Raw genomic sequence first — 17127 nt, 5'->3', positions numbered from 1 at the left:
AATGTAAATAAAAAATATATCGAATTTAAAAAAAAAAAAAAAAGAACATAGGCCCCCAGTGCCAAAGTTCAAGAAGTAAGTTCCATTCACACCATGCCTTCCTGCAACAACAATACTCTATGCACTTCCAACTAAATGTAATAAAAGTTCATCGCCTGTGATGCTATTCTAAGATCCATGTTACCAATAAATTAATATTATAATAGGGGGAAACTAAAGTTATCATTATTCTAAATTTGTAAGTATTAAAGAAGTGGACCTTGAGGCACAGTTTGCAGTGTACTTAGAAACAGCTGGGGAAAGATGGTTTCTTCTAATTCACTAATTTGATACTTCCCTTTCTACAGACCTACTCTTTGCTGACTTTTGCCATAGCTCACCAAGAGATCACACCAAAATGAAGCCCAGTGGGCTAAGATTGCAGCTTCATGCACTCAAGGCTTCGTGCTAAACATATTAAGTCCTGTGTTCACGCTGTCCTTCCTCTGGATCCCTAAAAACATGATCACAATATAAAAGCATTCTTCCAAGGAAAAATATTTCCCAGTTCCTGCAGGAGAAGAAGAGGTGACTGTTCTCAACATGTGTTCTATCTCTGGAGCCCAATATCAGGCAGGAGGAAGGGAAGAGGGAAAGAAGCCGTGTATGCAATAGGTAGGGTACAGCACTCCCATGGTGCTTATAACAGCCCAAGACAAGGCAGAGGTAGGTTCCTCTATCTTGTATTCTTGCTGAGGCCATTTCAAGTTTAAACTATAATTTGATCCCCTTGATGGAGAATCCCATGGACACCAAGCGAACTCTATTCTAGGAACCCAAGGTGGCAACACCCCAGCCGCCTTACCTAGCTTCTGCTAAGCTGTTTGTGCAAAGCTCCTCCTCCAACTAATTGCTTATCTTAGCATCTGTTAAAAGATTTGCTTGCACAAAACCTCCCTGTGCAGCTGCAGAGCAAGATATACAGGATGTGGTTTAAAAACCCCTACCCTAAATACTTGGTGCTATATTTGGGTCCTGGGTACCTGAGCGCGGTCCAAGTCCACTGGAGTAAAGACTCTCAATTTGCTAAATGTTGACTCATCTCTGGTAGAATCCTGGCAGCAATCCTCACTTTCCTTCCTGTATCTTTAAAGTAATTTCCAGTTTCAGTATTCTATGATATTTATGATTGCCCCTGAGGCTAACAACCATCAGAAAACCCGGAGGTATATTTTATTTTTAGCATATATTGTTTTCCTTCAGTCCTGCATAGAATTTCATCATGTCCCTCTTTAGAAGGCAGAAATTCTTCATTACAGCTAAACACACAAAATCTTGACATAGACAGACACATGTTTTCCATTCCTTCTGAATAGAATTGAATACAGTATCTCTATATTTTGGGGTTGGGGGGGGGCTCTCATTTCAAAACTACTTTAAACTAAAAAAGGAAAGGAAATATGTAACCTCAATTACACACCAAAGTAACTCATGCAGGAGAAAAAAATCCTGAATTCAAAGACTAGAGAAATGTGGTTCAGAGCACTTAAGCAATTTTTAATGTGCCTTAGTTGTACACTGAGGAAGGGAACACATTTTCTTTGGCTGACAATTAACAAAATATCATCTCATGTCAATAGAAATATAAGTAATCATCAAAGGACATTCCAGTCTGAAAATAAAGGCATTACTAATTTATGCTTTTAACTGTGCAAAGTCAGTTATAAGAGAACAGATTTCCCTTTGCATTCCTCAGAAGGAAGCAGGATCCCATGTTTATTCACTGGGATACCTGACAGCAGAGACAGTGCCAAAGCTTCCCGTGGTCATTGCTTTCTTCCAGAAATCCACATACAGAGTCAATATCATATTGAAGAAGTAATTATGGCTTTGAAACATTGTGATGAACTAGACAACAGAGGCAGGTTGATCTCTGTTAGTTTAAGGCCAGCCCTGTTCGACATATCATGTTTCAGGAAAGCTAGGGCTATACAAAGAGACTTTGATTTAAAAAGCAGGCAAACAAATAAGTGACAGTAGCAACAGCAAATCACAGTGGTACTTATTTGGGCATACAAATAAACATCACTTCATTTTGTCTACATCAAACAAAAGATCAAGATGGCCGTCTTTTGGCCAGAGAGAGAAAGTACTTGCTGCACAAACATGAAGACCAGAATTTGGAACCCAGCACCCACATGGGGTCAGGTGGCTTGTGCATCTGGCTAGCAATCCCAGCACTCAGGAGACAGATAAGGTATACACCGTGCAAGATGGCTAGTTAGACTACCTGAATTAACGAGCTCTAAAGAAAACAAAAATGCACTGATGGAGGAAGACACTAAGTTATAGCTCCAGAATGCAAGTGTGTGCGCACATATACCAACACACACACACACACACACAGACATACACAGACAGACACACAGACACACACACACACAGAGACACACACACACACACACACACACAGACACACATGCAGACAGACACACCATGGAAAAACAAGCTCAGTGATTCCCCTTCTTTACCAACTCAAGTAAAACTGATATCTAAAAATTCAGTTTGAAAATTAATGAGAATTATTGGTGAATCTACTGACGACACGGACTAAAAAGTAATATATAATAGTTATGAACACTTGTCCCTAACTCTGACAACCTGAGCTCAAGCCATGTGGGACTGACTACATGACAGAAGTAGAGAACTAATTCCCAAAAATTGCTCTGTGATTTCCATCTGCACTCCCCTCAATCAATATAAATATATGTAATACATTTTTAAGGGAAAAAAGTGGTTATATTTATGTCAGTTAATATTCGCTTGGTACCAGTCATAATACATCTGATGCATCTCTAAATAGCCTTATTTCACACTTTCTCAAGACAGAAACACTTCAAAAATGTTTTTGCCAGGGAAATCAATTCTAGTGATCAGCTGTGTGATCAAATATAATGGTTTAGGCCCAGCCTGTACTCTAGAGGTACAGCACTTGTCTGGCATTCAAAGAACCTGGGTTTGACCCCTCACCGCAGCGAGCATGTAAACTCAATGCTCTACTACATGATTTATATTTCATAGGATGTTGTTTCCACAGTATGATGCGCTTACAACTGTACATAGTATATCTAAAAATGGTAAGGGTTAAAAAAAATATTCCCTAATTAGTATCACTTGTATTCAGCTATCTGAATGGTTCTCTTAGCTGAGTATAAAAATACAGAAAGATGGTTAAACTAAATTCCCAAAAAGTTATACAAGACTCTCAAGATGAGGCGGAAAATGAACCTGTGCATGCATGGACATGGAGGTATGTGTTGGGAATACAGGGATACAAGTTTTGTTTGTCAAGTCAAATGCACATATGGGACATGCATAAAAATACAATATGGAACAAGTCTACACATCTGAAATAGTAAAAAGGGGAGCAGAACTTTGATTTAATCTTGCTTTTCATTTTCTTTCTCTTCTTTCATAGGATTTTATTTTATTCTTCTGTGTATGGGTAATTTGCCTGCATTATGTCTGCATGCCGTGTGTGCAGTCCTCAGACACCAGAAGAGGGCGCTGCACTCCCCAGAAATGGAGTTAAAGGTAGTGAGGCCTTACCATGTGAGCACTGTTGTCTTTTCCAAGACAGTCTCACACAATCCTGGTTGGTCTCAAAACTGTCTAGGTAGCAGAGGATGACCTTGACCTCCTAATCCTCCTGCGCCCCCCCCCACCCCACCCCACCCCCGAACTACACTGATGTCAGTCACTACACATAATTAGAGCTTTCTAGCTTTGCTATAAACTTCATATTGCCCCTTATTTTGAACTGTGTACTTATTTTTCCCCCTAGGTAAGCATTAAAATTTTAAAAGCGTAGTAATAGAAACCATCTCACCAATAGTCATAGCTCTCATCCCAGTTGTCAAAATGTACCAGGAAACGATTGTCCACCATATCCGTTACCGTAGCAACACAGATGACGGAAGGGCTCTTTTTGTCTGCAGCCTCGAGCTTCATTCCAACTCGAAAGCCTGATGGGACTGCGGTCTATGGAAACACACAGATTTCATTATCGACGAGCAGGCACTTCGACAGTAAAGACCCACATACTCCATGCCTCCCGCTTCAAGGACGGCAGCTCCAGCCACCTAATTTAAAAAAGCTAAGGCAGCCTCGCAGCGGGGTTGCTTTCTAAGGGCAACAATAAAAAACAAAGCTCTACAGCTACATTCAATTAACTGAGCCTCAGAACTAAACACCCCCAGCCTTGCAGAGTTTAAAATAATTAATTTCAGCGTGTGTTTTAATACTTTAGTTAGGAGATGTATACTTGGCAGGAAAGTGTGATCCGCCACATGGCTGATTGTTTGGCCTTCCTTTCCTTGATTACAGATCGGACAATGAAAATTATTTCACAGAGGAGATGCACTTAATTGAGTTAAAAAAATGTGGAGTCATTACTAATTCACTTCTAGCTCTGCAAAAATCTCTCAAGTATTCTACAGAAAGTAGGTCACCTTCCTATATGAAAAGCTTCAGGCTATTATGAGTTTGGCTTGCTACTACAGGCAGTTTTGTTCACAGCAGCTGCAGGGGCTGTGAACACACTGTCATTAGGAATATTAATTATTTTAAGGAAATCCACATATTATCAGCCGTCAAAGTTCACTGAGCTAGTGCTTGAGGGACGGCAATATGTAAGTAACCCTCACAATCTTTTGTGGAAAAATTGTGTAGTTTCAGAGTACGATACTGGACTATTCCTTTCCTCAGCCACAAAACAATGTATGTCATTTCTACACTCCAATGAAAATCCTTTACTTCAGACAGAAGCATATGGGCATCACTGTAATGCATTAAGCAAATAAATGTCACGAAGTAACACTATATAGATATAGTTGCAAGACTGTAAGCAAATATAGCTGAAAATGCTGTTAAGTCCCGAGTGAATTAAATAGCCACGTGCAAATAATATACAGAGCACCTAGCACACATGTGAACCCTGAAATTATATATTTATAACATTTATCATATAATGTTTATGATGGCTGGGCGGGGGTGGTGCATGCTTTTGATCTCATCACTTGGGAGGCAGAGGCAGGCGGATTTCTGAGTTCGAGGCCAGCCTGGTCTACAGAGTGAGTTCCAGGACAGCCAGGGCTACACAGAGAAACCCTGTCTCGAAAAACCAAAACCAAACCAAACCAAAACAAAACAAAAAATAATGTTTATGATGTTTATTTTATAACATCATATGTTTTATAGTCAGTTGATCTGACTATACTGAGGTGGAGAATGTAGAAATAGAAAGATTAATTAACTCTCCAGTGCCAAAACACAGCCTAAGATGTGTTTATACTAACCACGGTTATACTAACCACGTCTAGAATGTGGTGATGGTTCAGGGGGCAGTTAATCACAATGTGACGCAAGTCATTTTTACAGGCCCAGCCACTGGGTAGAGACAGCAGGCTGCTGAGTTTCCACACAACTGACCTTCCTCCAGGGATATGTCTTGTCAGAGAATCCGTACTGGGGAGGAAGGGGGCAGCATTTACATTCCAGCAACTAAGCTGTCTGCCCAATTAAGAGATAATAAAGTAGGCTGACCATACTCTCTCTCTCTCTTTCTCTCTCTCTCTGCTCATAATCTTTAATTTGGCCTACTTTATGTTCAATTTCATCAGAGCATATTTCTTCTATTGGATTTGTAACCTCAAACCAGCTGTCTGACATCACTGCCCAGATGGACTGTTTTTCCCTGATGCCGATACTTGATCATCTGGAGGGAACCCTGATAGTGATGCTGCTGCCTCTCTGTCCTCTTCACTTCCTGATACCTAAAAGATGAATCCAGGGACGGAGAATGCTCAGAATCTTAGCAGAAAGCCAGGCTGCAGAGACAGCCTGCTCTACAGTCTGCTGAGGGCCCTGGAGTTGCAGGGATAAGGGGGGATAGAAAACACCTTGATTCCAGGGCTCAGAGTCAAGGGGTTCATTTGTCTGCAGTGAAAGGTCGCATGTGCCCTCACATCTAGTCCTTGTGAGGTATAACGATGACACTTCATCTGCCCCTGCTCTAATAAGATCATATCTTGGGGAGGGAAGGGTGAAATGCATCAGGACCCCTCAGATATGCCACGGAAGAACATGGAGGAATGAAAGCACAAAGACAGACAAGAAACAGAAAATGCACCCACACCTCTTTGCTTTTCCTACAAACACTATGGCCGCCAAAGTTATAAGCTGCAATAAAGGCATAGCGGAGTCCCTAGTGACCTCCCACCAGCAGACTCAAACAGGGCTACATCCATCACACCGCGTGCCTCCCGACTGAACAGCACTCCTAATTAAATGAAGGTAACAATATAATGTTCCAGCCGATTTAATTTTTATGCATCTTAATTGTAAGCCACACCTGGATTTCATATTATGTTGTCTTCTACCATTCAGTAAGACAACCATAATATGGCTATGAAATAGATATTTATTCATGAAGAATTTAAGCTAATTTTAAAGTTTAATTAAGACATGAGAACTCCACTTACGAAGGCAATAAAATTTATTATAGTTCCTTGTTATTGCTTGTGATTTATCCTCCAAGACACTTAAAAAAATCTCTTATTCTGAAAGGAAAAGTACTTTTGATCCACTTACTATGTTCTGATTTTCAAATAATGACTTGGGAGCAGCCTGGGCTTTGCACGTCTTAAGGTAGGACTGCCAATTAAATTCTTCTTCTTTATACCCTAGAGTAAAAACACATGTGGACAGACTTAGGAAAATTACAAAGAACCACCAGCTAATTCCCAGTCCTACTGCAATCAAATGATGATTTTTTTTCAATAAATAAAATTTAACCCAGATTTTATAACTATATTACTTTTAATATAGTTATAGTTATAAAAGGTGGTGTTTGTCTTCTAAGTTTGTTATTATTTTCTCAACGCTAAGAGGATACGGTGATGGATGTACAGAAAAGGAACAAGGAAGAAAATGTATTTGAACCTGACTTTGTGGTGTCAAGCTTCTTCTAGCAATGTAGTTAGAGTTCCTCAGAAGTAGGACCAGTAAAGCAGAGTAAAAACCTTCCCCAGTTCCCCTCACCTAGTCTAATTACAGTAATTGTCAAGGCCTTGTCTAACCTTTTCATTTTCTTACAAGCAGTGAACTTCTAAAAGGGCTTTTATAGCTCTCAAAATCCCACATTATCTTTAACTTTTAGTTAGAATAAAGGGTTGGTAAATCTCTAACATCTTTGGGGCTGGAGCGCAGCTCAGTGGAAGAGCCCTCGACTGGCTACAGGAGGGCCCTGGGTTCTATCCCCAATACTGCAGTAAGTAAAAAAAAAAAAAAAGGAAATATTATTAAATACATAGGGGATGGACTGAAAATGATAATATCTGATTTTCTAGAGATTTTAAAAATAACTATAAAACAGGTTTAAAAAAATCTGGCAGATTATAATATAAAGAACTTGACTGGGTACGGAGTCTGTGCCTGTTAGCACTCGGGAGACAGGGAAAATGAAGAAGAGCTCATTTGGAGAAAAAATGAGGCTGCATGCCTCAAAAATAAAAATAAAAAGCAAAGAAGTCCGCATGGCTGGGCTCATAAATCAGAATAAAGCATTTGCTTCCCACAAATGAGTCCCTTAATCTTGATCCCTATCACCAAAAGCTAGTTATTAGCCCAACATCTATGCATGGTAATTTTTAGTACTATATTTTCAAGGTATGGTTTCGCAGTATTCTTTCTCTTTCTCTCCCTACCTGGCCCTTTCCCACTGAAATCATGTCTACCCATTTTAATCCATCTTGGCCTTGAACCTATAGTAAAGCCCAAACTAACTTCTAGCCAACAATCCTCTCACCATAACTTTGCTAGCACTAGGATTACAGGTGTATGCCATCTTATCTGGATTCTCAATACTTTTTTATATAGTAAAGCAGCAGTAAAACTAATGTCTGAAATGGTTTTTTTTTTCTAAGACTACATATATATGTATATACATATATATTGATATGTATTCACACATATATACAGAGAAAACAGATCTGTATGTAAAAGTTGTTTATAGTCAAGAATTATTATTATTCAGGTATTATTTCATATGCAAATAAGCACATGAAAAGAATTCAGTATCTTAAATTAGATTTTACTTTATTTCTTTGACTCTAAGAAGCATGTTTTACATCATGAACAATTAGCTTGAATTGATTACCGTAAAGAAGAATAATTCCTAAGCTTCCAAGTGAGCATCTAAGAAAGCGAGATTGTACTGAACTTAAAGCCGGAGAGAAAAGGCAGCAGCACCTTTGGGAGGGCGGAGCTTATGTCCCGTCTTCTCACACCAGCCTACTGGGTGGATGTCCAGAGCATCTGCGTTCACCCAGAAGTCATAGCAATCAGAATACCCATCAAAGTGAAGCTTTATCCTATATCCGCAAACCTGAAACAGGTAACCAGGTAGAGTAAGTTAAAATAAGTGTGCGTTATGCACACACACACACATACATGGAGATACATACACATATACATACACACATAGAGACACACACAAATATACATATAGACATACACCAACAAATACATACAGACACACATACATACACATATAGATATACAGACACACAGACACATACAGACACATAGACATACTGATACATACACAGATACACACACAAACACATACAGACACACAGAGACACACATAGATACACATAGACATATGCAGATACACATACATATACACACAAAGACAGACATGAACACAGACATAGACATGCAGATATACATACACACATACACACACACCACAATAAATTAGCTTGGGTATCACATGTGACATGTACTTAGGAAGGTTAAGGAGACAAAGGCCTTGGCAGTGAGGTGCTTGTCACACAAACGTGAGGACCCAGAAGACGCTGGAGGCTTCGGGCAGAGCTAGCTCTATGATCTCCCAATAATGAGTCGTGGTAGTTACTGTTATGGAAAGGGCTCTAAGGCATTCTAGTAAAATTCAAGTGGCAGACCAAATTACACAAGGTGAACCATTCTGTGGGAAGACTATGTGTGTATTTACATGTGTGTGTATCTCCTTCTAAAAATGTATGGACACTTATACACATACTTACATGGGTATACATGGATATATATAAACATATACATTTATAATTAGAGAATACACAGATACACACACAAACACATACAGACACACATAGACATTAAAGAATATGACAAAATATTGACAACTACTTTGTCTGGGAAGTAGGAACCAAAAAACAGGAGCAAAGAAAGGAAATAATGTCCCGCGTGTGTTACATTTTAATAAAAATGCATCAATATATATAGTATATATGAATTTACAGTTAAGTCCACTTATCCCAGAATCTGGAGTCCTAGGCAACACTGGGCTCCCTGAGGAATGCATTGTCTTAGGCGGGATGAGGGCCAACCCCACCTCCACCCTTTCCTGCCCAGGGGGGTCAGAGGTCTCTTGTCTCCCCTGCCTAGCGGGTAGCAGTCCCCTCGCCCCTCACAGAAGTTAAGCCCCTTTAGAGCCTCTAGTCCCTTGTGGTCGGGCCTGAGCCTGTCCTGGCCAACTCTCTTGTCCTCTACAATGATGTGCTTTGGTAAACAACCTTCCTTATTCTCAGCTTCCCTGCCTGAAGACTCCTCTGAAGCTCCCCCTCTCCCTGTCCACAGCTGACTCCTATACTCTGCTTCTCCAAGGCTTGACCCACTGGTGTGCACTATCTCTTACCCTGGTCACCCTCAGACATTTCTATCCTGTCCCCTCTGACCAAGACCCTGAGCCCCACCCAATACCTCCTCTCTGGTCTGAGGCCTTAAATATCTTTTATTTTTTATTTTCTTTGTGTGTGTGTGTGTGTGTGTGTGTGTGTGTGTGTGTGTGTGTGTGTTTGTCTTTGCGGTATGTATGTCTGTGTGTGTGTGCTATGTGCTCCCACCAACCGGGGTCCACAAGTCACTGCCGTTCAACTCCTGCATTAAAGGTCTAACCCTAGGAAGTAAGTCTCAGCCTTTCCAATTTGCTAATCCACCTTTCCTAAGCTTCCAAGTATGTACCCACACCTAACCTTGTAAATGCTTCTGGAACAAATGAATAAATAAAGTTGATTTCCAACGTACATAAATTCTGTACCTATGAATTCACTTGCTTGCTAAAACTTATTTCTAACCCCAAAACACATGTGAATAAGTGGTAAGAAGGCAGGACCTAGCAGGGACCCTGCCATGGCGGATTCCCTCCTGTGAATGGGCCCTCTGTGTGCTGTCTGTTTAGTTTTCTACACCTTCTTCCTTTCGGTTGGTGATTTCACTCATTAGCCTCTAGCTTCCCAGAATGCTATGCAGTAGAAAACAGAATAGTGTTATGGGAGGGAGCTCCATTCATGTGAGCACTGCAGTGTTTACTGATGAATGAGTTCAGTTTTTACAAACCAATAATATAATAAGCAAGGAGTCATCAAACAAAAACAAGTGTGTGTGCTGACCAAAGTACCTGAGGCTCACAGGAACCTAAACCTGCATTTCCTCAAGGTGTAATTGTTTCCCATAAACTAATCTGAGGGATATAAGGATCTTGAATGAAAACGGTCACAAGAATCAGCTCCTGGTAGGTAATCCTAGCACTCAGGAAACTGAGGCAGAAGGATATGCGAAGTGGCTAGATTCTACACATTACAACTGCTGAAAAAAGAAAAGAAATTGAACTCTGGTGGAATGCTGGCTCTCTCTACTACAAAAGAATGTCCCTAAAGAGTCTAGCTCCCTTCCTCCTCATCACTCTTGCCAGTCCTTTCTGCCTCGCAACCCCCCACAGCTACCAATCTCCATTCCTTTGATAATTGCTCAATATGGGGTCTCAACACGGCCAGCTGTGTTCAGGAGGACTCTTTACCCCTTCTTCTGCTCCAAGGGAGGGACTTTATTCCTTGGAGTAAAGTCACAAACCCTCAGGTATCAGGTAAAGTCACAAACCCATCAGTTCTTTTGGCCTCTAGGGGCAGGGGAGCAGATTAAAATAAAGGCACAACTGCTATTTAGTCTTAGGTAAACAAATTCTCATACATTGTTGGTGAGATTTCAGAACTGACAAACTCAAAGAAATCTAGTCAAAGCTATCATGGCCTCATTGGGAAGAGGAGCAGGAGGAAGCCAGGGCAGTACTGACTTGCCCTGTGGCATGACGTCATAAACAACGTCCACAACATTTCTCTCTGAAGCTCTAGGTTGATTCTTACAGCTCTTCCTGAGTAGAAACAAGCAGAGACTAGACAAGAAAGGCTGTTCATTCAACAACATAGTTGCTGATATGGGGTGGGGGCAGGGTCTCACTATGTAGAGTCAAGATTCATCCTCCTGCATTACAGAAATAGATGAAATTCAGTTGTTATCAACATGTCACTAACAGCCAATGCAACGTTTCCACTGTTGCCACCACCAAATACAGCCTGGCCTGGTCTGGCCTGCTGCTCTTTTTATTCTATCCCCTCAAAGGCCCCAGTGAATCTCTTGCATGAGGTCTATTGCTGGTGTGATTTTTGTGGTATTCCTCAGCCCAGATTTCTAAGATACTCTTTCACCACAAAACCTTTTCAACAAGACCCAATGGTGAAACAGTAAATGTGTATATATGTCACAGAGGCAAGAGGCAGATTATGCATAATGTAACATTTACATGTAAAGAAGAAAAATATCTATATATAATTCGATGTGCAGAAGGTATCTAGAAGCAAGCGGTAACTGTAAGGGCGCTCTCTAGACTTTGTCAAGAGCAGATGGGTCAGACATCAGTACCCTTAGACTCTGAAATTTTAACAAAGAGCAGACAGAGTTTATAATTAAAAATCTACACTAAGTAAAATAAACCTGTTAAAAAACAGGAGTTGGGACTGGGTATGTAGCTTGGTAAAATAGACTGCCTCTGCCTCCTTAGCGCTGGGTGAAGCTCAGAGGTTCCTCTTCAGTACCACAAGGAGTAAACACAGGAGTTAAATCCCCTACCCCACCCCCACCCCCAGCTCCTTCTTTTACACACAAATCTCTTAAACGTGTGAGTCTTCAAACTCAATCCTGTCTGCAGATCCTTCCCTTAAACACCCAGGCCTAGGGCACCATGGCCTTACCTCCAAAAGCACCAGACACTGCAGCTATTTCCTCTCAAGATCATGTCTGCAACACAGCCAGTCAGCACTGGGCAAACACCTTGCTCTACAATAACTAAAGCTACCTACACCTTATTCCTTGGGGGAGGGGGGGGAAGGCTTTAAAAGATCCATAACCTTAGTCCAAAGGAAGGAGTACTATCACAGGAAGAAAAAGAAATTAAAAAAGTGTCCTCGGTAATATAATTCAAGCTGTGTGTGTGTGTGTGTGTGTGTATTTGTATGTGTGTATTGTCTTGGCTTCCTTCTTGAAACCCTCACAGAGACATTCCAGCCGGGCGGTGGTGGCGCACGCTTTTAATCCCAGCACTTAGGAGGCAGAGGCAGATTTCTGAGTTTGAGGCCAGCCTGGTCTACAGAGTGAGTTCCAGGACAGCCAGGGATACACAGAGAAACCCTGTCTCAAAATTAATTAATTAATTAATTAATTAAAAAAAAGAGACATTCCAAAATACTAATTAAGTATGTATAGCTATATATAAGTATGTGTATATATGTGTATAGACATATATGTAATTATATGTATATATAAATATATAATATTGCATAACATTATTTACATATAAAATTATATATACATATATATGAATATATACATACATATACACACACACATTTTATATGTATATGTATATATGTAAGCAACATAAATACATTGGTTGCTTAGCACTGTGTAAAGGCTCTGGGCTCCCTCTTCAGAACCATAAAGAAGTAAATAGAGGAATAAATTTCCACCCCAAAGTCCTTTCTTTCACAGATAAATTTCACATATTTGTCAAGGAACATACAGTATGGCAAAGTCTATAGTATCTCAAAGGCATCCCGTCAAACGCCACAGTTACCTGGCAACAGCCAGGTGGGCCTGGCCACTACAACAGGGGCTGCTTGTCTCCCCTCTCTCTCTTGCTTCTCTCTTGCTCTTGCTTTCTTGTCCTCTAGATCTCTTGCTCTATCTTACCCTCTTGGACTCTTCCTTTTCCTCCTCCCTTCTCCATTTCTGTCCCCCTCTCTCCACATGTTCATGGCCAGCCTCTACTTCTCTATTCCCTCCCTCTCTCTGCCTTTCTCTGCCTCTGCTAACCTCTTAACTCCTCCCCATGCCCTGAATAAACTCTATTCTACACTATACTGCTGTATGGCTGGTCCCTCAGGGGGAAGGGATGGCTAGGCACAGGCCCGCTGAGCGCCCTCTTCCCTCATACCTGACCACACCCTTTTTCTAGGCACATCAGTCATCAGCATCTTTTTTCCCCAAACAAATAGAAGGCAGAGCTCACCTCAGCCACAGTGAGGACACAGTACATGGCCTGGTGCTCAGGGTCCACGCCTTCTAGCTTCATGCCGACTTTGAATCCATTTTTGTTGTATGGGAAGGACTGGTGCTGAAATGCAAAGCATTTTTACCTCACCCACAGGATCAGCTCAAACGTGAACAATTCCCATCCTCGGGGCAGGCGCGTGACCCCGTAGCAAGCTTCCCTAGCATGAGCAGGGTCCTGTGTTCCTTCCCTACCATCTCAAAGATGAGTCATAAATTAATAAACTAAAAATTCCCAAAGGAGAAGGACTAATGAACAGTTAAGGCAAAAGTCATAAAAAGCAATACTCTCTTCTTTTACATGTTTGAAAAGACAGTCAACTTTGCCACCAGAACCACACAGGTTATATTCCTGGTAGACTGGGAGGACCTAAGAGCTTGATGGCTCCTTCCCCTAAGAAAGCAGACTGGGGCAGGGGCACTACTCAGTCTATCTACAAACATCTGACCCTTCTCTCAGCAATTCTAACTCTAGGGAGTCTCCTAATGGACATATTTCTACATATGCAAAATATCAGGTGTACAACATCATTTACTAAAGCAACAAAGCTTCAAAACAACTGTGTGTAAACCAATAGAAAGAGAGTTAATTTTTATGGAATAAATGTTAAGTTTAAAATACTATGACTTAGCATATAAAAAAACCAAGATGAAAGGATCAATGACCTGAAATGAAATATTCTTCAAACCGTAAAATTAAAATGACAGTCAAACAAAGTATGGGTCAGCCACTGCCACTGGGTATGAGACAGGCAGAAAGGTACACAGTGTTCCAGGAAGGAAACACAAGAACTAGCTGGCCCCTTCAGTAGAGACAGATCTGGTGTTTAGGGAAACAAGGTTACAAGGGTCACACTTTATTGCTTTTTAATACTGACACTTTGAATCATACGATGATGTGTTACTCTTCAAGTAATTTGTGGAAATGTGAAAAGGTGGGATGGAGAGGCAGCTCAGTCTGTAAGAGCTTCTCTTAGAGGGGATCAATTTCCGTTCCCAGTACCAGAGGCTCTTCTGTTCTCCTCTGGCTTCTGCAGGAAACCGCTCATGCGCACATACACTAACTTATTACTAAAAATAAACTGCTTTTAAAACCGTAAGGTAGAGACGGGTGGATCTCTGAGCTGGAGGCCAGCCTGGTCCACAGAGCGAGTTCCAGGACAGCCAGGGCGACATAGACAAACTCTGTCCCAGGGGTGGGGGAATGGGGTGGAGTGAAAGTCTACTGTGTAAAGAGCCAAAGGTACAGAAAAGAATTGTCTAGAACGAGCTGTAATTACTATTACATTTGAATTAAAATTCGCAGTGCGGATGCAGTCCCTCTAATGTTCACTACGCTTTTGTTTTTTTCATTCATAACTAGAAAGATACTCAAAGAAGTGACTTACATGGCAGGGCAGAAAGTACAAGCCGTGTGCCAAATCTTAGCCACCAGAGCTTTGTAAATAAGATTCTACTGGAGGACAGCCATTCTTGATAATTTACCTGCTATCTATGCCTACCTTCATGCACATTATAGAAAAAGTTCTATTGTGGCAACGCACGCCAGGTGCCCTTTAAAAGAAAATTCTATCTTAATCTAGGAGCAAGAGAGCCTATGCAGAGGTGTACCTACTATCTACACTTTAAACTGATTTTAAATGATAGGATATTCTCATAAGGAACACAAACATCTGAATAGGATGTATAATTCAGTAACTCATTCTTGATCCCGCACAGTAACAGTATTCCTATAATGCAGAATGAGAGAAGCCCAGTAAATGCTGAGGGGAGATTATGAGTATGAAATTGTGTGTATGTGTGAGTATACATGGTGCTGTACACACTAATAATAATAAAACAGTTAATGACAGCTGCCTTGTGAGGGATCTTCCACATGCATACTCAAAAAGAAAAAAAAAAATACCCAAGTCACACTTCCCACGCAAATAATGGAAGTGACGATATGGATGTAGACAAGCATCCGATCCTCTGCCTTTACACCCAGCACTTGTGGAAGGTCTCTTACCTCTTTGAAAAGCTTCGTAGGCACTGCCACAGCCTTCTCCTCCTCCAGGTACGATGCCCAGCACCAAGTTTTCTTGCCTTTAGGAGGCAAGCCTGAAAGACAAGAAACCAAATGTAGGCTTTCCAAAGCTACGGAATCAAGGAAATGATCCAGGACATCTCCCTTCTGCAGCCACTAGGATTTCTGGCTCTTCCCTTCCCATGGCCGCCATGTCTGTCCTTTCCAGGGCCTTCTTCCAGAGGAACAATAACTGGGAAGTCAATGACGCACAAGGGAACAGACTTGGCATACACAAAAAGTCCAGCAGGATGCCCAGAGAAGCTAAGAAAGTAAAATCTTACAGAAACAACATGGCCTTGTTTGTTTGTTCCCACGCCATGGACGGCTGGGAATCGGATAATGCACTGAGTGATGATCGAATATCTGATAATCTTGGAAATGAGATAAACATTGGTGTAGTGGCAGAAAAATTGTAGTACAAAAAAAATGTGTATGTGATAAAAATCAGAAGGCTCTGGATTAAATGTGACGGTGCTGGAACAGGGAGGGATGTGACAGGCTCACTAGTAGCAGCACTGTGAGTCCACAGGGAGGGATGTGTAAAGGCCTTTTGGAGCACATAACAGAAGAGAAGTTGAACGTTTACAAAAGATAAATACTGACTGAAAGTACAAGGTACACAGGAGCCACAGCTTCAGAATCTCATCCTGAGAGGGCTTTAGGAGGAAAGAAGAGAGACACTGAGGGAAGAGGAAACTCCACAGGAGACTAGGGGATTTAATTTACTTCCCTTAGTGACATAAACAACCAACCAGACAGAAAGTTATCTTAAAGGGCATGGAGGTTCTACTGTGAGCTAGAGACAGGTAGAAATATTTCCAACTCCTTCTGGGAGATTAATGGAATAAATAGCACGGAGTGCCTCTGAGCACAGATGCATGGTTACTGGGTTCACAGCCCTGCCCAGGAAGAGTGTAGGCCTGCGGGTTAGTAGCTGGGCTGTATAGATCTCCATTGACCTCGAGCAAAGACCTGGCAGGGCAGAAGCATCAGCCTACGTGGAGTAAAGCTGAGAGGAGCTTATGTGGAAATGACTCAAGAGTCAATCCCAAAAAGGAGAAGAGTTTATTCAACCAAATAGCAAGGAAGAAGGCCTGAGAGCTGGATTTAATAAGGTCTGCCTTTAAGGAAAGGGAGAAGAGACAGGACCACTCTCAGAGGATGTACTTTGAGAGAGCACAATAGAACGTGTAATATCTCAGAGAGAGCACAAGAGAACATGTAGCATCTTGGAGAGAGCACAACAGAACGTGTAACATCATAGAGAGAGCACAAGAGAACGTGTAACATTATGGAGAGAGCACAAGAGAACGTGTAACATCTTAGAGAGGGCACAAGAGAACGTGTAGCATCTTGGAGAGGGCACAAGAGAACATGTAACATCTTGGAGAGGGCACAAGAGAACATGTAACATCTTGGAGAGGGCACAAGAGAACATGTAACATCTTGGAGAGGGCACAAGAGAACATGTAACATCTTGGAGAGGGCACAAGAGAACATGTAACATCTTGGAGAGGGCACAAGAGAACATGTAGCATCTTGGAGAGGGCACAAGAGAACGTGTAACATCTTGG

At 41.4% G+C, this 17127-nt stretch overlaps 1 protein-coding gene across 11 annotated transcripts in view; it reads right to left on the bottom strand.

Annotated features, from left to right (window-relative positions):
- Positions 1 to 17127, bottom strand: part of L3mbtl3 (L3MBTL histone methyl-lysine binding protein 3) — a 101391-nt gene that overhangs the window by 47480 nt on the left and 36784 nt on the right. For all 11 annotated transcript variants that reach the window (XM_052169307.1, XM_052169303.1, XM_052169305.1 and 8 more), the window contains 5 exons: positions 15494 to 15585; positions 13445 to 13549; positions 8290 to 8425; positions 6631 to 6722; positions 3869 to 4020 (listed from right to left, as the gene is read on the bottom strand). In XM_052169307.1, coding sequence (XP_052025267.1) covers positions 3869 to 4020; positions 6631 to 6722; positions 8290 to 8425; positions 13445 to 13549; positions 15494 to 15585 — 577 coding nt within the window. The remainder of the gene's footprint in view (positions 1 to 3868; positions 4021 to 6630; positions 6723 to 8289; positions 8426 to 13444; positions 13550 to 15493; positions 15586 to 17127) is intronic.

Source organism: Apodemus sylvaticus, chromosome 23, assembly GCF_947179515.1.
Source record: "Apodemus sylvaticus chromosome 23, mApoSyl1.1, whole genome shotgun sequence".
NCBI lineage: Eukaryota > Metazoa > Chordata > Mammalia > Rodentia > Muridae > Apodemus > Apodemus sylvaticus.
Note: the sequence above shows the minus strand (reverse complement) of the source record. Positions and strands in the feature narration are given on the sequence as shown.